This window comes from Gallinula chloropus (assembly GCF_964237585.1).
Source record: "Gallinula chloropus genome assembly, chromosome: 4".
NCBI classification, from domain to species: Eukaryota; Metazoa; Chordata; class Aves; order Gruiformes; family Rallidae; genus Gallinula; species Gallinula chloropus.
Genome location: NC_140088.1, coordinates 43,259,040 through 43,283,043, shown reverse-complemented (window position 1 = coordinate 43,283,043; position 24,004 = coordinate 43,259,040). Strand labels below are relative to the sequence as shown.

The window sequence follows — 24,004 nt, the reverse complement described above, 5'->3', positions numbered from 1 at the left end:
GTATAATGTGCTATCAGCTCCCTTATAGGAGGAGAATATGTATTTTTTAGGTGGCTTATGCTTGAAGGTATGTGGATTAATGTTCTGTTACTTTTAACAATATTATTTTCCAGTTGAGACACACTTCCACAGAATATCTTCCTATCATCTGGTGTAACTGTGGTACAGGCAGAAAGCAAAGAGGCTATGAAAAGCCATGGATATGTACTTTTGCACCTGCACTGAGTTCTGGAGCAGAGGGAAAAATACACCAAAATATCAGAGCGCTTGAATATACACTTTGCATGCAGTCTGTAATGCTTTCCAGCCCTTGCATCCCCCTACAAGAAAGGAGGAATTAGCTCAGTGTGAAGAGGCAGGGAAGGAGGAGAGGTATATAGGGTAAAGTATGCAAGAGGAGCAGATGCCAGATGGTACTTGTGTACAGAACTGTGTACAGTGTGCAACCACATCACCCTCCAGGTGAACTGTGCTGTAAAAGCTCGGTGTTTCCCACTAAGTTTTACTAAAGAAACTCAAGTCCGTTCCTACCAAAGCTGGCCCTTTGCTCCCTGAACACTTGCAGCCCAACTGCGTCCCACCACTCAGGCTGCACAGACCCACGGTACTGCTGCAGTGACAGAAAACCCTGATACCAATCACTGCTCTGACAGAAGGCAAGGCTGCAATCTCTGAAGCATCCAGCAGGTGGTCACCTGGTTGAAGACTTCCAGACCACCTATAGTTCTGTAATATAACCTTCATGTAGCAACAGTAGCAGCTGAGGCAGGAGGGGAGTAAGAGCAGCCTAACATCACCTAACTGGTTTACAGGGACTATAAACCAGAGGGAGCTATTGCAGGATGAATGAACACTGCTGGACAAGTCGCTACTAGCAGAAGCAACAGAGTAGAAAGAGTTACTCCAGCTTCCACTCATAATACACAAGGTATATTTGTGGTCAGGATGTCTACAGGAGTTAAGGCTGTAAGTTACTACGACTTGAAAAGACTTTGCACAGATGCATACCTTGCTTGGTGCTGCTGCTGAGTGAGGAGCAGATGAGAGCAAAGCTAAAAAATTATGGGACTGACCCTGCCAGTCAACACCCATAACAGCATTAATGAGGTCCACCAAGGTACCCGCAGGGAGTAGTAAAAAGTGATTAAGTTGAACAAACTGAGGTAAAATTCAGAATGGTTCTTGCTCTGCATTCTCTTCTTGCTCTCCTTTTGTTGCTCTTTGCAGTTGTCTATTCTAAAGGCAAAGGCTATAACTGTGGAACAGAGTTTAGATCAAAGAGGATTACTCTGAAGGAACTGCAAAAGGATCCTGTATTTGTTTTACTGTTCTCCTTTTCCTGTAGACAAAGAATCAAGAAACCAGCAGAAAACTAAGCTGTGTTCAGACTAAACAAAAGGGTACTACCACAGTCCAAATTCATTACAGGGAACACATAATTCCACTACAGTTAAAACTTCAGTTAACTTATTACAGGCTCAGTTTGCTCCTCTCCTGCAGCTAAGTTGTGTCTGAAACATTATTATGAACACAACTTCTCTGAAGATTGTGGGATAAATCATTTAGAAGGTTTAAAATCACCTCCCTGCACTCCTCATGGACTGTTCAACCATCCTCTTACCTGAACTCTCCTGTATCTTTAATTAGGCCAGAATTTCCATAGGAGCATAGAGAGAAGTTGGTATCCAGCTGCAGTTGAAATGCAGGAGGAGCTGGGCATTAACTTCTCTATGCTATCTGACAGTGTTAAATCTTTATTAAAACATGGCTTACCTGCAGAACCCCCCAGAGATGTGCTGAGCTCTGCTTACCCACTTCAAACTGCTCAACCGCAGCACGATAAGGAACCTTGGGGGGGCAATTTTCTGAATTCACTTGAGGAGTAACTGACAACTTGAAATGAAGGGACACAGCTGCTGTGTTACATGATGAGGGTGGCTCTTGTAAGCTGCCCTTTTAGCCTTAGATTCTACAGGACAGTCATATTTTTGCTGATAATGTAGCAAGCCATAATGCACAGGTTTTGTTTTGACAATTAACATTAACTTCCAAATTGGCAGGGACAAAAGAGTTTCTCAGATCTGGGAAACCCAGGTTGGGAATCCCCTTTGGTCTATTTTAGTTTAGGCCCTGAGTGATGTGAATATGTCTGAATTAGAAAATAGACTAAAATGTACTAAAGTGAAGTCTAAATTTTAAAAAGAACTGCTCCTATTGTTTAGGATTTATAAGTGAACAATTTCAACTACATGTTTTTCTCAAAAATTATACCAAACACTGGTTAATAAACCAATTTCCTACAAGTGCTCCCTTACTTTGAAAACATACAGTAACAAGACATGCCTTGGAGTTATTACATAAACTTAAAATTAAGAATGAATTTTACCAGAGATTTTTGGTTTCAAAAGTCTAAATGAAGTCTACTTGGCTATTTTGCTGTAATATAAACCAGGGCCATGAGGAAGGGAAGTTCTCATCTCATTTACATCATTGTAAGGCAAGAGTAACTCAATTAAAGTCAATAGCTTTGAACTTGCTTAAACAAGACAAGACCTATAAGGGATTACAAGGTTGTTTTAAGCATGCCCAATAATAAAAAAGTCTTATCAGGTTTTACTTACATGGCCTGCAGCAATCCAAGTTATACAGCCTCACTTTGCTGCTACTACACTGCTCATGTATGCCAAGTGTAAAGCATGCAGTTTAGCATAGTTCTATGGAGTATTTTTAAATGCAGACCTCTAATTTCTCCCCATATTCATCCCTCCTCCCCCCTGCCCACAAAAAAAAGCTAATACAGACATTCAGTGCAAAGCCACAGCTAGCTTTGCAGCATAAATAAAGTCCTGAAGATGAAGACACTCAAAGGCAAGAAGTTCTCTTGCATGTCCAGATTCAGACTGAAAGCAGCAGGGTAATGTAATTTGATTTCCTGTATATCATACTCACTGAATGTGAATCAAATTACTCTGAGGACCATAACTTGGGTTTGACTAAAGCAAGTCTTTCTGAAAGGCATCAGGTCTAAGATGAAAGCCTTAGAGAGGGGGGGTGTGTCATCTCCATGACTTCATTTTGCCTTAGAATTGCCCTTGCTTTAAAGAAATTTTGATTACAAGTTTGTTTATATTCAGCTAATCATGTTCTTCCCTGGTAGACTAAAGAGCCTGCAGAGCTTTTGTCCCTGTGGAGATACACAGATTATACAAAATCACCTTCTTTCCTTTTTCCCTTTTCTGTTACCACCCTGAGAAAGGCTGAGCTCCTCAAGACTCACCATTAGGCTTTTTCAGTCCTTGAAACTTCGGGCTCTTCTCTGTGTTTGGTCCCATATTATAATGTCAATACTAAAGATGCATGTTGTATGCCAGAATCATCTCTCTGCTGCCATGGAGAAACAGGAATACTACCCACCTTCCCTAAAACTCCTACTTGCTGCTTCTCTGATTAAAATACACAGGACAATATATGGTCCATTTGGCACAGGGGTAGGGTATGGCTTGCTGCTTGCCTGGTCTGCCCCTGCAACAGGCATAAAGCTTTGCTGGTGATGCATTCAAACTTTACCTTGGATCATCAGATGCATTTGTTCAAACTCTAAAAAAGGCCCAGGAGGATTAAATGCTGAACATTGTAAACAACCAGAAAGATGAAGGCTACAGAGGGAACCAGCACCTCTTTAAATAAAGAGCCTCTTCTGCCATCGTTATGGCAAAGAAGAAGAGCCTGCAATAAGTGATGCTTGGCCTCAACTGAGAACACCAACATTAAAACTAACATGACTGCCAAAGAGAAAGCAGATAGCCAGATCTCTAGCTTTCCTTTTCCACATGACCTTCTCAGCAAATCTGAGCCTGGTACATATAGGATAAGGACTGTTATAATTCCAGTATTTTGTTAGTTGTTAAGGTTAGAAATTAATTAGCCCTATGATTAACCCTATAGACAAAATACTCCTGTTGTCATAGAAAAGGATTTTCATTTCCAGTGCCAAAGGGAAGTTAGGTCATCCAGACAATTTGAGGTATTTCTGAAGAGAGGATTCAGGACATTAATCCCCTTGGGAAACCTGGAAAGCAGGACTCATTGCACAGAGGCAGCTTCCCAACAATCCAAAATGAAAGCTGTATTGATTAAACTTTTAAGTACCCCAAATTCCTAGAAATGCTTTTCTTTGCAAAATAAATGGTCCCATTATGGTTGGATGGAAAAGCTTGACGTGTATTCTTTGGGGTGCTTAGCCTAGCTGACGCACATGGAAGCTCATGCCAGAGCAGCTTCCTGAATTTAACTGTGGCTGTGGGCAGGCAGAGTATTTGGGTGGCAGCAGCCTTTTGCCTTACAAAGGACAGCTTGCTAAAAGATTTCTTTTTCCCCTTGCAACTGGGCTGCCAACACTGGAGCTGAAAATAAATCAACGTGATGACTGTGTGAAGAGCTGGGCAGTGAAAAATTCTATCAGAAAGGCCTCTATTGAAAGCTGAGAAATTCACAAAGCTTGGGGAACATTAGGAAGCAAGCCTGCTGGTGTATAGAAGTGCCATGGGGTCATACATCCCTGGTCTCTACGATATTGGTTTATATTAAGCTTTAAGAGTGATGACTGCATTGGCTGGGTTTCAGTTCCAGTGCCAAAGATGCCAAATAAATATCAAATACTCTCTGGGGCTTCCCACTGCCCCCACCCACTGCATTTGAACTGTGCAAATTAGACAAAATTGACATTGGAATGCTTATGGCAGGGAGAGAACAATGTATTTCCCAACCTTGGGGTATTTTTGACCCTGTTTATGTGAGAATACAGGCATGCCAGGCATATACTGCTCATTTGCTGGGTTACAGAGTATTTCTCGTGCGCAGGCACTCTGCACCTGGACCTTACAAATCAGGCTGGTGGCTAAGTTAAAAGAATATGGACTCAAAAAAGCAATCCATACTGAAACCAAGAGCCATGGAGGTGCCACCCAGGAAAATTTTTGGCTTGAGCAGTTAAAGATAGCACTGCTTCCTTCTACATTTTGAAAGAGGAAAGGAGGATCAGCATCACTCTCAGTAAGTTGGAGCAATACCCACAGAAGTAAAGGCATGCACAGAGGCACCTCCTTCATCTCTATCCCCCTACAAGCACAGTATTCCTTGGGGCATCCCTGTGTGCTAAACTAACACTGACCCCCTTCTATAGCTGGGAGAATCCAGAAGCATAGAAGCCTTGCTTAGCAGAGACAATACAGCACTTTACATCCATCACAGTCCACGACACTGCTGCACTAATAGGATTTCCTGAGACCAAGCAGAAGGGGGAGACAAGACCTCAGCTTTTCTCCAGTTCCAAAACACACACTTCCAGCTACTTCTCCCAACAGGCCTGATGCTGCTCCTTCCACAAGGGATGAGCAGGCAGCCAGTCAGAGGGGAGGGCAGTGAAAAACAGCTCCTCTCATCGGCAGGCTGGCTCTGGCCCCACAGCAAAACCACAGTGCTAGTACTGCCAAGGATTTGGTTTGCATTCTTCACTCCCCGCAGTAGCCACTAGGCCACACAGTCTCCTTCAATCCATTTGCATTTTATTAGGTCTTTTCATGTACTGGGGCACAAAAGACCAAGCCACTTCCTCCCACTGAGCTCTCATTTCACACTTCAAATGGGCTACACTAACCTTTATGGCAGACCAGCTGCCAGGGCCGAGGGGTGGGAGAAGGCAGGCAGGGCTAGGATGACAGGACAGAACAGCATCTCAAGATGCAGCCTCAGCTCCTCTCCCAGCAACCCAGAACCACACCTTTCCCACCCAGAGCTCTGCAGCCACCCTGGTGACACTCAGCCCGAGTGCTTTCTGGACTCACCTCCCACCCCCAGTAGGTGCTGCAGAGTTAATAGCCTGTACCATGTCCGTAGTCAGAGCATCAAGTAAGCTGGTAATAAATTCAACTTTCTTCCCTTCTGGGCAGCCTGGAAAAAGAAAAGAGAAGATTTAATGCAAAAACCACACAGAATTGGGTCTCTTACCCCAGCTCAGCAGGGATCAGCAAGATCCTTGCTCTACAGTCTCTAAAGAAAGGCAGGAGAATCCTTTGGTGGGTTTCTCTGCAAGCAATTTGTCCTGCAGGTTCTGTCCAGGCACACACAGGGTCACCACCAGTATCTGGCAGGAAGACCACGTGGTTAGCTTTATGGTGTCTCCCATTTCTCTACCAGTGTAACCACAGGGATGTGCTGGAAAATGCCTGGCAGGCAGGAGTTCCCATGGTGACACTTGCAGAGAAGTTTACCAAACAACTCATTACCTCCTGGGTCATCTTCCTCTGCAAACATGGCTGGTTTGAAGTCCTAACTGACAGCATAAAGCTTCCCAAGGCACAGGCCAAAGCAAGGACTGCTGCTTGCACTCTTCTCTCCAGGCACAGAGCACGTTGCCTGCCAGCAGCTACCACAATAATTCAGCTCTCTGCATGATCACACTGCATGGGAAACACGTCAGCCTTAAGTCAACACGTGGTAATCGCCTCCAGTCACTGCTGGCTCAAGCAGGACAAAGTAGGCTGAAGAGGAGCTTAGTAACTATTTCCATTACTTAATGCTCAGGCCATATAGCTCCCCACCATCATAACCACAGTCTGACAGAGCCTCCTGGCCTTAACAGTGCCAGTCTGTTATGACACAGCTGAGATTAAATTCTCCATCTCCTCACCTTCACAAGGCAATCTGTGCCCTTTCCTTGCTCCTTAAAGGTGCAAAAGCATGCTTCAATTGCTACCACATTAACACAGTGACAATGGCTGTAGCCTACACTGAGGAATAAGCATGCTTAACTCTAGCCTACCACCTCCAGAACTATTGTACAAACCCTATCAGCTCCCATCCCATGTCCTCTCTGACAGAGAGGCCATCCCCACATCCCTCACCACCTTTCACTGTGCATTACCAAAGACGCAGCAGCCTCCCCAGCAACACACTGCAGTGTCAACGCTTTCTGCCTTGCTTGGACAAGCAGAGAAGCACATGTACCCCAAACAGAGCACCAGAAATTTACTGTAATCCCTTGACAGCTTAAAGCAGCTTGCAAATTGATCTGAGAAACCCCACTCTTGTGCAGCATTACAGGCTCTGCTCTCTGCAATAGCTAACAAACAGTCCCTTGCCTCTCCTTGTACTGTGTGTATTACACACACCCCGCAGCGCTCGTTTGGCACATGGTCCAGAAAACGTCAGCATTGTAATGGGTAAGCTGCTATGGCAGCCAGAGGAGACCACTCACTTAAAGGAGCTTTTTGTTGCAGTAATGAGAAAGTTGAAAAACCATTTGCTAGAAGTCATCTCCCTGGGGCCTCAGCATCTCACCGGCTGCAGGAATTAGCAGCTTGCCATTTGCTATGTGCAAGCAACGCTTTCTTTCCTTCTTTCATTCAGCCACAGCCATGAAACAGCTTGTGAAGAGGGTGCACGTAGGTGTGCAAGGATCTGGACTTATGTCTCCCCCACCTTGACCTCTGCAGGGTCTCTTCACACAGGCCAAGGAGCACAACTGCATGCAGCACCAAGACTCTGAAGAATGGCCAAACCTCCAGAAGAGGAAGAAGGTCCCCAGTACAGAACTGAGTGCAAATAGAATGATCAGTCTAAAATTAAAACTGGGATTTTTCTTATAATTCAGTTCTGCTAAGAAATAAAAGCAGAAAAAAAGTAAGCAGAAACATCCTCTCTCACCCCCTGCAGTTCTGGCTCACCAGTGGATTTCTGCATTACTTTGCATGTGATTAGCTTAAGCAAACAAACAAAGCCCACATCAAAAGATCACACAACACAGCATCTCTCAGGCAGACAAACCAGGATCAGGTCCTTCATCTCCTGGTCTCTCCAGAGACAAGGGTATTTTCAGTGACAGGAACCATCACGGCAGCCAATGCAGCCAAGCACAGGCCTGAAAGTTTACTCAGGCAGAGGAAAGTGGCTTGAGCTGGGAGGTGAATTTTCCTCCAAGTCTGATGCCGGGACCAGACCACTAAGTTACAGAGCATCATGTGCCTTCTACATCAAGCAGTTCCTGTCCTCTTGTCCAGCTACAGTGCAGAAGGGCAGGGATAGGGAAAAGAAACCATTCTGCCTTCCTGACAGATCAGGGAGTCTCAAAGAAAAAGCCCAAGAACAAAGGTTTTCAGAGTTCTGGAGAGAGCAGGGGGTGGCAAGGAAGTGCAGGGGGAGGCAGTAAAGTGAAGGGAGGGGGAACAGGGAAGAAAGGAAGTAATGTTATTCTATTTTACGGCAATTTCCTAAGGAAATGAGCCTGTATGCAGTAATTTCTGTTTTCCCTCCTCCCTACCCCCAAAGCAATACTTGAACCAATTGGCCAATTTCATTCCAATGTGAGAGGAAAGCAGATAGGAGATTTCTATGTGTCTTGTGGAATGAGGAGCTGCAGAGAAGAGAGCCCTACTGAGGGAAGAGCTGTTAAGCAGAAAGCTATGGGGTCAAGAGCCAGCAGGAGGAGAATTAGGAGACACAGAAGACAAGTCTGGAACAAATCTCATTTCCTTTGCTAACCTGTTCAGGGACAACTCACTTTACACTAACCCTAGAAAGGGCCAGGAGAAAAAGTGGATCCAGAGATATTAGCTCTCTCCTACAGAGTTCTGTGTCTCTAACAGTGCCCTACAGTGGAGCTGCCCACCCTAGCTCCTGTTTGCAAGCAGTCAGCCCTCCCCCAGGAGAGCAGTGGCTGACATGTCAGCTCCTGAGACAGGCAGCGGGAAAGAAAACAGCACAGGAAGGTAGGAGAACATTTTAAAGAGCCACACACACACCTTCACCCAGCACATCTTCCTAGCAGAAAGAAGGTAGGCAAAAGGGAAGTTATGGCTGGTCACTCTATTAAGAGTGAAAAGCAGAACACACAAATAGGGAGACAAAGCAGTTTCCAGGCAGAAAATGAGAGAGTCCAGCTAGTCTAGCCTTACGTAGCAGGAGTGTTACCCTGCCTGGTCTGTACAGTGTCAGAGGACCAGTTGGTCCACTGAATTGCCAGACCTGTCCTCTTTTGTTGCTAGGGCGGCACCAAGGTGCTGAAAAGCCCTGCTAAATGGAAAGGATCCTGTCCTGGCCAGGCTTTGAAGAACAACATTAAATGCAGAGCCTGCTCTTACCCAGGGAACCTCTAGGCACCCAGGTCTCTTTCTTGAAAATTCTGATCCCAGACATGTTTTCCAAGGGCAGACAGGCAATAAACCAACCCCCAGGACATTCCCAGCCTTTTCTAGTTCCCTGCTGTAATTGGAGGTAATCCAAAATAACAAAGAATAAAACCCATGGTAAAACATGCACAGCAAGGGAAATCCCCCATCTCCTCAACAATGTTCTTGACCTCTTAAAGAGTCCCAGGGTGAGACAAGGGAAGGTGGCAGAGACAGGATCTTGTTCCTCTCTGACCTGGAAGTTCTCTGTCCTTGAATGGATCATCAATCTCTGTGCTCTTCGATCTGGCATCGCTTTCACACACTGGGGTCTCATAGCTGAAAAAGGAGAACAGCAGATGCTGAACTATGTGATACAGCTTTTGTGTCATCAGAGGCTTGCTAAAGGCCTGGGTCTTATCTGCTTACTGCAGGGGAAACCAACACACCTGAAAAAAGTATTATTCTCAAGCATCTATCTGCTTATGGACAGTCAGCAACAGCAGCAGAAGTGGAGAGGGAAGGAAGAGCATATTTGAGGTCCTATACCAGTCACCAACCCCCTGAGCAGCACAAGACCCTCTTGCAACTCTTAGGGGCACAAGCTGAGCTTTTTTACAAAGCTCTTCACGCTCTGCAGAATCGGTCTAGCAGAGTTTAGGTCCCAACTCCAACTGGCCCGTTTTTATAACCTGGTAAACCCACAACTTGTTTCCAAACCCCAAGTGGGAAGAGATTCCCCAAATAGTTTTAAAATACAGAGTAACTTAAAGAAAAAAATCTATCACTGGCATTGAAACCTGTCAACACACAACCAAGTAATCTGCTAGAGCTAGTCAAGTGCCTGCATTTTGGAAGTACAAAAAACAGGGGATAATGCAAAAACATTTGTCTTTTCATTACTCATGCCCCCATTTGGTAATCTGTATCCTGCTACTCCCCCAAAAACTGCCAGCCAAGGATAGAATAACCCCTCCTTTATGTGAACCCTTAACAGGGAGGAAAGTTAAGGGGAGTAGTTACTCTGTACCAGCCCGTAGTAGCATTCAACAGGGAGCATCGCAGATGGCATTGCTAACTCTAAGGCAGGCAGTATGGAGCTGACTGCTCTAGAAGCAGGAACGGATTTGACACAGCGACAGTGGTTCTTTGTACCTCGTCAGGCTTATGGCTCTTACCGAGTGGAAGTGCCGGGCAGGGGCCGTCCCGTGTCCACCAGGACACACCAGCAGTACCCAGTTGACTGGTGGCATTGGACTGGTTTGTAGAGCCCTCCAGGAGCACATTCAGGGATGACGATACCCTCGCGGGGGTTCTGCCTGGCCTCCTCCAGGGCACTCTGCCTTTCCTGGTCGCAGGAGTGAACTTTCTCTGGAAGATGGGAGGGGGTGAAGAAAAAAGGCAAATCAAGATCATCTGCCTCAGCTCAGCAGGATATGGACCACCTTCACATCCACAGTCCTTTGGGTTTGTTCCCTTCTCAGCAAACACCAACCTGTACGTCTACATTCCCAGGGACTTGGGGACTTCTGGGTCAAGGGCTTCCTCCTACATTTTGCTGTGACTCAACAAGATTATGGAGCATAAGCATTGATGGCCAAGTGCCCAGTACGCCAGGAGCAGCAGGAAAAACTGTTCCCATTCACCTAGGTTTTAGAACAGAGCTAACAGATAAAGTCACTGTTACTGCTGCCATGGGGTAAGCATTTCACAAATGATGTTTTTGCATAGTGAGAGATCCCAAATGGTGATTTGTATTTTCCAGTTAAACAGAGGAGGGAAACAGCCTGCCTGACCACACCACCTCTTTCTCCAGACTGCAACACATGCTGTCCTCTGAATAGCATCTCTCCAGCATGATCCCAAGAGGAGCAGAAGGTTTATCTTTCAACAGCGCCTTATTCAGTGCCAGAAATCACCTGCACACACCTCGGGATATCCCATTCTACCTACCCTGCCACCACAGTCCATCACTGTTCTCACCTGGAAAACAGAGGACACACTGCTATGCTTCCTACCAAAGGGCAGGTAGGACTGTGTCCCTCAACAGCTTATTACACAGAAAAGGTTATTTCCAAAGACAGAAACCAGAGTACAGATGGCACACACCAAAGAACAGAAGCCCAGAAGCTGCTTCTGCAACCAGCCTGGCACCTTCAGCCCTGACATTGCCTCCTTGGCCACCACCTGCAGAGGAGTGACAGATGCATGGAGAGGTACCAGGCTCTTGTATGGACCAGCCATTAAAGGGAGAAGAGATGCACCAAGTACCTGCAGGATGCTGATAGCTATTTGGCTCAACTACAAGCCTTCAAACATTCTGGCCCTTTGAGGAGTAGGAAAATTACTTCAGCTTTGGAAGCCACTGAAGGTATCACAGAGAGGGGAAAAAAGCATGCATGTAAAACAGAAAGCAGTCAAGGCAGCTGATCAGAGGATTTAAAACATGTCTAGGGTAAAAAAAAAAAAGACAACAATATAAAACTTTTATCCTAGGAGAGTGACAAAACCCAGAAGCTGGAATAGTTGATCTCGCCTTCCCTAGCTTTCCTCTCCCTTGCAGTTTCCTGGGTTTTTTCTTTTCTTTCTAAACAAGCCACAGCTGAAATTCCTTGCCCCAGCCAAGAATCCCCTCAAGCTTGCAATACGTGAAATGCTTCGACACTGACAGGCAGCAGGACCAGGTTCATCCCAAAGCCGCAGATGTTTGCGCAGTCAGCCAGCAGACATGGCATGACCTCAGTGTCCTGGCCCCAGGACAGGTTCAGCACACAAGGAAAACACACTCACTGTTTCCATGTATTTTGCCCGTCTGTGCCCCATCAGTTACATCTCATATTTTGATGATAAATTCCGGTGGAGGGAATAATTTTTGTTGCCTATTTAGGAAACAGAGAGGGTACTGGTTCACAACTTCAATTCCTCACCTTGGTAGCAAGCAGGTACAACACAAAAAACTCCAGCAGGTCCGCACGACGTCACCCAGCTACAGCATGTTTTGGGTACCAGAAACACAACTGAACTGTAGCAGCTAAAGAATCAGAGCAGTCTCCCTCCCCTCAGCATTTCAGATCACTGTGGAGGCTGTGAATGTGAAGGGCACCTGAGCTTTGCCACACACAAATCCAGAATAAAATATTTTAAGTGTCAGCAAGTCTGACTCAAGCAGAGAGAAACCTGATCGGGAAGGAGAAGGAGGGGATAAAGTCAACAAAAACTGAAAGGGAGCTCAAGCCTCAGCTGATATTTAAGCCGACTTCACTTTGCTGACAGATTTCACATCTGAAGAAAAGGCCCCGTGACTGTTACCAAGCTGTAGGTGGACAGAGAAGTCATTGAGCAAGAGGCCTGCGGGCTCCTTAACAAACCACTTACATCACGAGGGGCCTCCAGCTTGACTGGGGTTTGCCGACAGCAATTCACACCTTGCCCCTCAGGTGAGGGAAATCACTCATGCAGCTTGGGGGAGCAAAACCAGGAGCAGAATTCCCTAGCATCATTTTTATATAATAAGCAAAATAAGTTAAGAAAACCCCACACTTCTCCTCACGTTCCAGGAATTTTTCCTATCTAAATCCCCCCAGCTTCCTGAGTGCATGAAGTCAAACCAAGATAAAGCCCTTTGAGAGTCTTGCAAAATGAGCCCTGAAAGAGACTGAAAAATATAAAGCGGAGGGCTTGTGTGTCAGAACAAAATAGACTTGATTTACTGAAACCAAGGCAGAGGGAGGGGGAGAAGAAATGTATTATAATGAATTAGTATTTTATTTTACATAAATTTGCAGTTAGGTATACAAATTACAAGGAGTAAATGTACACATTTACACACATTTGTACTATGCCATTAAAATTATGAAAGCTCCTCTGGATGTGAACAGAAATCTATGGGAACTGAATAGAATCATAGAATGGCATGGGTCCAACCCCTCCCCACTCTCTCTGTAGAAAACTTCCCCCTAATATCTAATCTAAACCTACCTTCCTTTAGTTTTAATCCATTCCACCTTGTCCTGCCATTGTCTACCCTCTTTAAAAGTTGATTCCCCTCCTGAATAGTCACAGCATTTACCATCGGAATATGGAACTAATTGGTAGTCACTCCTTTTTGAAGAAGGTTGAAAGCCTGAGCAAAACAGAACTTCCAGGTTTTGTTCAGCTGACATCAGACACAGGCGTGCAAATCTGCCATCACCACTGGCATTCAGTGGCCTGCCACTTTAGCAATGACAACAGCACAACTGAAATAGCAGGGAGATCAGGTTTTTTTCATTTCTAGCATACATCTAGAAGTAGCCACTATGAAAGTCCCATCTATTCCCTCACATCCTGAAGAGAGCAAACCAGACATTGTGCAAAACAAGGGCAAAATGCTTTATCTCCAGCTCTGGCCAAGAGTAGAAGTTTAGAGGACATCAGAGAAATAGGATAAGCATATACTTCTTTCCCCATGTTTCATGTCTCAACCAGCTGTGGATGAGAAGCTTGTAGAGACAGACACAAAGACTGTTGTTAGTGAACAGCAGTGATTTTTCCCTTCTACCAGTTTGCCATGTCTCCCCTTGTAAACTTTCTTGACAGTGACATCCCATAGCTAGTTCTGTGGGTTGACTACATGCTGCACATGAACACAGCACATCCTTTGGTTAGAGCTAAACCTGGCTCCAACTACTTTTGTTTGCTAATCCTAGTTCTTCTGGAGTATGAAACAGCAAACAGTTTGCAGTCTCCCTCCCTCCCTACTTCTCACTGCGCTACAGATTCCAACTTTGCCTATTTCATGTGCTGAAGAGTCCCAGCTGACTCTGTTCTTTCTCCAAACCCACCAGACCTTCCCTGAGCTAAAGGGGATCAGAATAGCAAACACACTGACACTAAACGGAAGCTCTGACAACAGCCTGGTGGAAAGCTCCTTCACTGACATATACATACTAAGCAGAAGTAAGTATGAACTAGCACTAGCCCCTAGAGAGGCTCTTTCCTCCAGGCTACCCCTCTAACAGCACTTAATTCCCTTAGAAAATAAACATGAATATTAACAGTTGGGGTGTATTTCAACAGCCAGCAAAATCAGCCAGGAAATCCCAGCAGAGGGCTTGGCATGAGCTGCATACGCTGTCACACTGAAAGACCATCTTGCAGGTAACGAAGGGACCATTGAATGCTATCCCAGCTCCAGAACACTGCAGTCAGCCTATTCCAGTCAGGCTGCTTACTGGAAACTTTGCTGTTGTTGCCAAGGCCAAGTTTATGGAGGATAGTGAAAGTCTATGGCTGAGGAAGGATGTTTCCTTCCAACTATGAAATGAAGCTGTCATCTCAGAAAGAAGCCCATATTTATTATATGTGCAGGGTACTTAAAAGCCTCGTCCCTGTTTGAGTTAATGGGGATTGCAAACACAGAAAGGTAAGGAAAAAATGTTTTCCTTCTTCCCCTATACTAAACATTTAAAGAGAGATGAACAATTAAGACAGCAAGTCAGTGGGACACAAACAGCCTTCCCTGAACCAACAATATCATCACCCTCACCTCTTCTTTAAAGGCACTGTCACATTCCCCTGTTTTCTGCCATCCCTGGTTTGACTGAACACCACCAACAGCAAGGAACTTGATAAACGCTTGCCAACCTTCTGTTGCTGGGGAGCGAAACCTTTGGGAGACAGCAAATTTAATTACTGCAAATCCAATGACAGCAAAAAAACCACACCCAAAAAGGCTCAGAAAATGCATGCACACACAGAGTCACTGGCAGAAATATCCATTTCACCTGAACTGCTCAGCTCTGAAATGCCAGCTGTTTGTTACTTCTTACTCTTGATTACTTCTAACAGTCCCTAACTTTTTTTTTTTTAAAGTAGTGTCTCTGAAGTAATGAATGCTTGCAGGAAAGCAAGGCTTGGACATCTGCAGTTGTACATTATTTCTGCAGCAATTTTCCCCCAGTAATGGTCTTCTGAGAATCACAGAATCGTGGGGGCTAGAAGGGACCTCCAGAGATCATCGGGTCCAACCCCCCTGCCAAAGCAGGGTCCCTAGGGACAGGTCACACAGGGAGGCATCCAGACAGCTCTTGAATCTCTCAAGAGAAGGAGACTCCACACCCCCCCTGGGCAGCCTGTCCCAGGGCTCTGTTACCCTCACTGGGAAAAAGTTCTTCCCCAGATTGGTGCAGAACTTCCTGTGCTCCAACTTGAGGCCATCGCCCCTTGTCCTGTCCCCACAGACCACTGAGAAGAGGCTGGCCATTTCCCCCTGTGTCCCACACTTCAGATATCAATAAACATTGATCAGATCCTCTCTCAGGCTGCTTTTCTCAAGGCTGAACAGCCCCAGCTCACTCAGCCTTTCATCACAGGGGAGATGCTCCAGGCCTTTAATCATCTCCATAGCCACCTCTGGACTCTCTCCAGGAGATCCCTGTCTTTTTCATACCAGGTCTCTCATTTCTGGCCCCTTAAGTACACACTTTCAAACATGCATCCAGCCCCTGCACAGCAAAAATACAAATGATGGATGAGGTAAGGGACTCATCTGCCTAACAAACTAGATGGTTATTAAAGACATGGGGTGACTGTTTACCCTACACAAAGCTGTGAAGAGAGGTATTTAACCAAAGGCTTGCGCTGAAGAGTTCTCCCGCTCATCTTGCAGGGTTGGATGCAGCCAACATGCTGCTCTGGGGACAAGGCAGCCTCCCCAGCTCCTCTCCTGACACACACCACCACTCATTGCTATCCAAGCCAAAGGCCCAGGCATCAATTGCTGAGGCTGACAGGATGCTGCAAATGGTCAGAGGGGGACATAAGGAAGGAAGATCTGCCATCCAACCACTGCAGATTATTTTAATATTGCTCTTCAGCACCCATTTTTTTTCAGGGTCTTATTAAAAGGAGAGTAAGATAGTGACAAGATCAACTACCTAGCAGAGATCCCTACACCCTTGAGACACAAGAGTCCTACCTCAAAACCAGGGAAAAGAGAGGGTCTAAACTCCCTCTGTGCTTCTGCCCAGCCTAAATGAACCCACATGAACAGCCTAACCCCAGAGCTACAGGCTATGCAAGACAAGACAGATTTCCTTCTTTTTTTTTTTAAACCAGAAATTCTGTCTGGAGCAGGGAAACTTTTTCCATGGACTTCCCATGAAAAGCTTCAGTTTTAATGAACAGGTATATATCAGAAGGTGAGAAAGGTCTTTTACTGAAGGATTCTTGACCAATCCCATTTGTTAGTGTTGCAACAGGGATCTGGCTTCCAAAACAAATCAAACACGTGCCTCTCCCAATTTTTTTGTTCAACATCCAGTTTTTCCTTCCTTGAGGAACCAGTGCAGCACAGAACAAAAGGCAGCAGCATGGATATCTAGTGCCAAGTTCCTACTGACATACTGTGTCAACCCAAAAGTGAGGACTAAGTGTCATTGTGATTCAGTTTTCATCTCAGTGAAAGTGTTTGCCTGTTTCCCAGGGAAGCTTCATTCAAACCCAGTTGAATGAATTTTTATTTAGCCTGTGTCTACTCTTCTGTAGCAGAGAAGAGGAGCCTTGAACCAGTTATTTAACTATCACATGTACACCAGTCAAAAGGTGGTTTTACACCACATAAGGGAGCTCTAACATGAGCAGGACCCAGGTCTGATCCAGAACAGGTGCCTCACTCATCCTGGTACAGACCCTAAAAAAAAGCTGCCAGCAGAAAGCACAGCCTCATTCCACAGAGGACGTTTGGCACAGGTTATATCAGCAGCCTAAATCTGCATCCCTTCCACATCAGAGAGGAAAGAAGACTTAAAAAGACAGGGTACACTGATGCCCAAAGGCTGGCAGCAGTAGGAAAGCAATACAGTGAACAGGCACTAAGTGCCTGTCCCCCAAGCAGGGCTGTGGGTTGGAGGAGAGAGGAACAACCCCTTCTGTGTTTAGTAGGAGCACAATAACAGCTGAGCAAATACAGCTCGTGGGGATAGCATAAATCTCTCCACACCTCTGTTAGTCATCAGCGCTGCTGCCCGCTCCACCCTGGTCTGTCTGGGAGCACAGTCCTTCTGCAGTACTCCAGCTGGTGTAAAGGTAAAGTGAAAAACAACCCTTGCAGGTTCTTCTGCAGTGTACCCATTGAGCAGCCCCTGCTTTACCTCTGTACTCATGCAAGTTTGTTTCTCAAGGCATCGGCTACAGGAGCAGCAGAGGTTACCACATGCTCCAGTGCTGAGCAAGTACAATGCAAAGATTTAACAGGTGGTTTATAATCTTTAAAAAATACATTGTTCCAAGTGGCTGATTAAATTTCAGCTATCCAGGAACACATCTTTCCCCTGCCATTTTCCTGCTGCTGAAAGTGATAACGCTGTACTGCTCTCCCACCAGTATGACGTGATAATCAATATAATCATAGACTGGTCTGGGTTGGAAGGGACTCCAAGCATCACAGAGTTCCATCCCCCCTGCCACAGGCAGGGCCACCAACCTCCAGGCCTGGAGCTGCACAAGGTTGCCCAGGGCCCCATCCAACCTGGCCTTGAACACCTCCAGGGACGGGGCATCCACCACCTCTCTGGGCAGCCTGTTCCAGCACCTCACCACTCTCTCTGTAAAAAATTTCACCCTAATATCTAACCTAAACCTTCCCTCCTTCAGCTTCAATCCATCCCCCTTGTCCTGCCATTGTCTGCCCTTTTAAGAAGTTGATTCCCCTCCTGTTTCTCTGCTCCCTTCAGGGACTGGAAGGCTGCAATGAGGTTCCCCTGCAGCCTTCTCTTCTCCAGGCTGAACCAGCCTAGCTCACAGAATCACAGGGGTTAGAAGGGATCTCCAGAGATCATCGGGTCCAACCCCCCTGCCAAAGCAGGGTCCCTAGGACAGGTCACACAGGGAGATGTCCAGACAGGTCTGGAATCTCTCCAGAGAAGGAGACTCCACACCCCCCTGGGCAGCCTGTCCCAGAGCTCTGTCACCCTCACTGGGAAAAGGTTCTTCTGCATGTTGGTGCGGAACTTCCTGTGCTCCAACTTGAGGCCATTGCCCCTTGTCCTGTCCCCACAGACCACTGAGAAGGGGCTGGCCATTTCCCCCTGCATTCCATACTTAAGATGTTTATAAACATTAATAACGTCCCCCCTTAGTCTTCTTTTCTCGAGGCTGAACAGTCCCAGCTCACTCAGCCTTTCCTCATAGTGGAGATGCTCCAGGCCCTTAATCACCTGCGTAGCCTCCTCTGGACTCTCTCCAGGAGATCCCTGTCTTTTATACCAGGGACCCCAGAACTGGACACAAGCCTAGAACTGGAGACAAAATCTCCCTCATCCTCTCTTCGTTGGGGAGGTGCTCCAGCCCTCTGATCAACTTCGTGGCCTCCTCTGAACCCTCTCCAGCAGTCCCACATCTTTCTTGTATTGGGGCCCCAGCTCTGGACACAGGACTCCAGATGGGGCCTCATGAGGGCAGAGCAGAGAGGGACAATCCCCTCCCTGTCCCTGCTGCCACCCCTCTTCTGATGGAGCCCAGGATCCCATTGGCCGCCTGAGCTGCAAGAGCACACTGCTGGCTCATGTTAAGTTTGTTATCCACCATGACACCCAGGCCCTTCTCAGCAGGGCTGCTCTCCAGGAGCTCTTCTCCCAGTCTGTATATGATGAGGAACCTACTCAATATCCACCTTCTCATTTGAAAGGAGGAGGAAAGGCTTAAGGAAGCACTGTCCCAGGGATCAGAGTGAACTTTGAGGGGCTTTTTGATGTGTAGCTTTTGCTTATTTTGCAGAACCTGCAGGTACTGGGTGCTGCCCAGCTAGGAGAAGAATCTATTCCACAGGGTTTCCAAACCACATAGGAATAAAGCTCCACACCTGCACATCTTGCAACTTGCCAGCTGAAATTTAAACCTGGCCCTGCAGTGTAACTTGACTGTCTTTCAGGCAGGGCTGGGATTCCTTCTACCACCCCATCTCTCAAGCAGTCGTGCAGTCCTAGCTCTCCTGGAGCTACAGCCCAACTAGCTAAAGGATGGCAGAAAGAGAACTGTAACTAATTTATAACTTATATATAACTTAACTTTATAACTTATAACTATACTATAACTTTTATGGTTATAGTACATCATCCTGGAAAAAAAATGCAAATATTTCTATGTTCATATACAATGTATCAGGTAGAGCTCTGATTAAATTCTGGTTCATTGGAGTGTAAGTTATAAGGAAACTTATAAAAACTTATTCTTAAGGAAACAAGGAAAATGTAGATTACATACGATTAGTATGAGATAGTTGCCTAACACTGCAGGTTAAAGAAAACTTGTCCCAAGAGAAGAAATCTCAGAAGTTCTCTCTAAAGCAGTTCTTCAGTACTGAAAGCAACTGTCGAGACTTGTCTCAAATTAAATGACCAATTTAGCTAGTGGAACACAGCATCCAACTTCCAGACTGAAATTCAGGGAAGAATCCCAAGTCATCTTGATAAATGGTTTTAAATCAGTACGATCACAACTTAACAAGTACAAACCATAACAACCAGCAAGGAGAAATCCAGTCAATGGTGGGGAAATTACCAGTTTTTTCCAGCAGGACTTCGAAAAAAATCCAATCTGGCCAGGAGCTTACGTAGGCCATCAAAAAACTACAAACAACCACAGCTAAATCTAGCCATGGGATGTAGTGACAGGAGCCTCACATAAGAAATAGGCACTAAGGACTGCTAAGCCTTATTTAAAAGCTGATTTAAAATCAGCCCTGTGCCCATCTCTGGGCACTGTGCTTTGAGGGAGAGGTGGACCGTTTGGCAAGAGTGCAGGAGAGAGCAAAGGGAACAGACAGAGGTCTAGGAAACTTGATCTATGAGAAAAGGCTGAAAGAATTCTATTTGTTTAGTCTAGGGATGACATTCAGTCTTCTGAGACATAAAAGCTGTTATATAAAGAAAGATGGCCATAGATAATTTTTTTCCCTTCCCCATGGGTAGTTCAAGTAGGAGTCAGCTTGCTTGGAAAAAAACAAAACAGAGATTTAGGTTCAATATAAAAAAAGTTGTGGTGATGAACTGCTCATGCCTTGGAAAAGGCAGTGGGATCCCTGTCGCTGCATTAGGAACAGGTTACACACATCAGAGCTGCTGCTGCCTGGATCTGACCCTGAGTTAAAATGGGGAGCATTGTGTTGTAACCTCATCAGGTCTTATTCACTGTCCTCACCCAGACTGAGAAACTTCAACAGAACCAAGATGATTGTGCAAACAGCATAATTTCTTGAAGGTATTTGATCTGGTTTAAGTTATCAGATTTGGGGTCTGATCTTCCTAAGGCACTTGACTTCTGTACTCACCTTCACAGTAACAACAGCTGCAGTCTGAGCAGAGAAAGTCTGACATCAAAACACCGTCCTCTTCAGTGCCTCACATCAGCACAGCTCTTCAGCAATAGAAAAGCTTTCAGCCTTAGGCACTGCTCTTGGGATTTTGAGAGGAAGCTACCCCAAGCCTGGTTTTTCTTCCCTAACTCCTCTTTTCCATTTCACATCATTTCGAAGCCTGATTAGCTTGTGCCATGGCTAGCATTGAGATAAGCCACCTGCCTTTGGGTGCACTCATTCCTTTTCCCTACACTCCTTTCTCCCTGCACTCTTTCCATGCAGAGGAATGTTATTCAATAAAATGAGAAGCCATAGGTGTTTCCACTGGAGCCTTAAAATTATTGGGAAACTATTTTCATTTCCACACCTGGTTTTAATAGCACTTGGAACATCCAGCACAGCAATTGTTGGAGAAGTTGCCTACTTCTGCTGGCTGGAGTATACAAGCACACTATTTTTACAGTATTTTAAGTGTATAGGAAACCAAATAGAAAGTTTTGGAAAACTCTCACACAGGTAAAAAAAAAAAAACCAAACCTATTTCAGACTGGTCTAACTCCAGTACCGTTTTGTTTAATGCTCCTGCTAGTGAGAGAACTGGGGGGCAGAGAAATGGGTTTCCAATGTGATAAGTCCTTGTAATGACAGATCAGCTTTTTCCTGTAGTATTTAGCACTTTACAAGGAGGCACAAGGAATTGCTTCTGACAAGGAGCAGTAGCTGTCTCTTGGACATTTAGCTTGGGCCAGCTGTCTCTGGGCAAAACACTCAGGCTTTGGAAGTTTAACAACATAACATATAGGCTTGAGATATCAGTCACAGGACAGGGAAACTGCTTCCACTTCAGTGTCATGAAATGGAGGTAGCCCTCTTCCACACTCCAGGTTCAAAGGCAAGGGAAGGGCAGAGAAACTACAGCTGTGGTTAGTCTTCCCAGTAGAATTTCCCTGAACTGCAGCCTTAGACAACAGTCCCTTCTACTGTGGGACCCCATGCATTCTGGGGGTCTCAGCTTCAGAGAGAAGCTGCAATGACCCCAAGATGAGGTGGGAAGCTGCCAACACCAGCAGGATCATAGACCTCCCTGTGTAACAACTCCAGAAGTGAAGGTAGGTGGTTTAACACATCTCCCTCCCTCACATGTTCCAGAAGAGTGAATGCTGCCTTTCCTTTTAAGCATGCTCCCATCTCTTTGCTTGGCTTTGAAAGTCAGTTCTCTGCCCAGTCTTTTTTCCTGACTCTTTAAGACAACGCTTGGGATCTTCTACCAAGAGATCTTTCCAGCTTCTTACACATCATTTCAACAGCCTGAGAAAAACTGCAGTCGTCACCTCTGAATGGTACCACAACATGTATTTACTAATTCCCATTAACCACTTCCTTATTTTGCTGGTCTGGCACAATGCAAAAGTGAGATGATCATGAGGATGGCAGCTTTTACTAATCCCTCCCCCTCACCCCCTAAAATATACACAAGTACATAGCTCACAGGTCTGTTGACATCAGTTTGAAAGTAAAAAGAACAGTTGACATACAAGGAGGTTGTAGTGAGGTGGGTTCCTTTTCTCAAGGAAGAAGTGACAGGAGAAAATAACCTCAAGTTGCACCAGGGGAGGTTTAAGTTGGATAATAGCAAAAATGTCTTTACCAAAAGGGTTGTCCAGCACTGGGACAGGCTGCCCAGGGAAGCAGTTGAGTCACCATCCCTGGGAGGTAGTTAAACACGGATGTAGCATTCAGGGCTGTGGCTTAGTGGGACTTGGCAGTTTTGGGTTTATGGTTGGACTCAATGAGGGTGTTTTCCAAAACTAAACGATTACAGGTTTCTATGAGATTTTCCTCTGATGCCCCGTGCTGCTGCCACACCGATACTCCTGCAGGACCTTACACATCTCCCTTACCTACTCACTCCATCTCTAAGACTCAAATCAGTGAGCCTCTTCACCCTAAGCCAGGCACCTGAAGGAAGAAGCCTTCATGGGAGGGGTAGTTTTCCAGCAGTACTGGAATTCAGCTCTGCTCCCTCGCAGCCTCATGCTCCACTAGGTGATGTCCATAGCCTCCTTGGACAATCCTGAGAGCAGCAGACACACACTTAGGGATAAATTGATCTCTGTACCACTGAATCTTTTTTTTTTTTTGATTATTTTTCTCCACTTGTTTTCTTGCAACTCACTTGCAAAGCCACCAGGGCTTTTGGTTTCAGGAAAAAAACAGAGGGAATCTAGGAGTGCAGGTCAAGCCATTGCTTTGAAGCAGCTCCTCCCTATTGAGCAATGCACATGAGAAATGCTATCATCTTTCTTGTGAAGTTGACAGGAACATTTCAAGAAAGGCTGGAAGGTAACTCCATATGTGCAGTCTATCTGCAGGTATCAACCTATGTTCCAATGGATGTCTGGAAGCCTGTGCAGAACCACTGCTATTGCATACAGCAACCAGCACTCTGCTGCTAAGGAATTACTTCAGTGAACTGATGCAACCCTTCCAATAGGAATCAGCTTCTGCAAAAAAAGCCAGCTCTGTGAAGCTGACCTCTCCACTTGCCATTTGTCCTGTCTGTCCAGGCAACGTCTAGTGTTGGAGCTCATTTCCTTTCCCCTCCAAAACCTCAGTCGCTTTAAATGCAGAGTTGGGGGTTTTCTCCCCTTATATCTTGGCCCCTCTCCTACTGCTCCCTGCCCACTCTCCTTAACTGGCAGCTGTAGAGTAGCAGTTATGACTCCATGTCTAGAGTAATTTGTTTTCTTTCTTTGGGGGAAAAGGAGAGGGGAGTAACCAAATTCTTTGAGAATGATTTATCACATAGCACTCAGGGGGAGCTTTATTTATTTGCCTAGCTGCATATGGTTTAACACCTATCGTTGCATGCTGATTATTACACAATGTTATTTTTCCCACTTGTATACCTTGCACCTTTTCATAGATCAGATTAACTGGCCCCCAATAGCATGTTATTTATGACTTTGTTTGCAGACTGTCTGGGAAGGATCCTGGTCCTGGATTCTTCCATTCTCTCTGCTTTTACTCTTCCCTACACGCTCCCTTCTTCACACCTGTCACACAGACTGTGAGAGAACGATGCTTGAGCATCATATCTGTCTTACCATCTCAGAACTTCCAAGAGGGAGGAAGAGACAGAATCCTTCCAAGCAACAGTCAAGACAGATGGAACCAGAGGCAAAGGAGAGAAAGTAAAGGAGAAATAGCACATTTGGTTTGCAAGGATGCAGGAACTCAGACAAGAGCACAGAGATTTAATGTGAAAACGTAACTGAACTATTAAGTTTTCATATCCCATTCAACAGGTGCTTCTTCTGAGATTTCTTTGCTATCAAGCCAGAACTTAAATTAAAATGAATTCAAAACCAAACCAAATCCTCATAAAAAGAAGGGGTGGGACTAATTGAAAGGTTTGAAAATAAATTGTTTTGGCAGGTGGGACAGTAGACCAGAGTATGACAAGGCAGCTAAGGAATAAGGCTGAGAAGGGATAAATACAGAT

The 24,004-nt window shown here is 45.5% G+C and overlaps 1 protein-coding gene across 1 annotated transcript in view; it reads right to left on the bottom strand.

Moving 5' to 3' along the window:
* Positions 1 to 24,004, bottom strand: part of SMOC1 (SPARC related modular calcium binding 1) — a gene marked incomplete at both ends in the record, with an annotated part of 115,814 nt that overhangs the window by 4,910 nt on the left and 86,900 nt on the right. Inside the window, 3 exons of the mRNA XM_084263235.1 lie at positions 5,844 to 5,949; positions 9,421 to 9,503; positions 10,343 to 10,535. Coding sequence (XP_084119361.1) covers positions 5,844 to 5,949; positions 9,421 to 9,503; positions 10,343 to 10,535 — 382 coding nt within the window. The remainder of the gene's footprint in view (positions 1 to 5,843; positions 5,950 to 9,420; positions 9,504 to 10,342; positions 10,536 to 24,004) is intronic.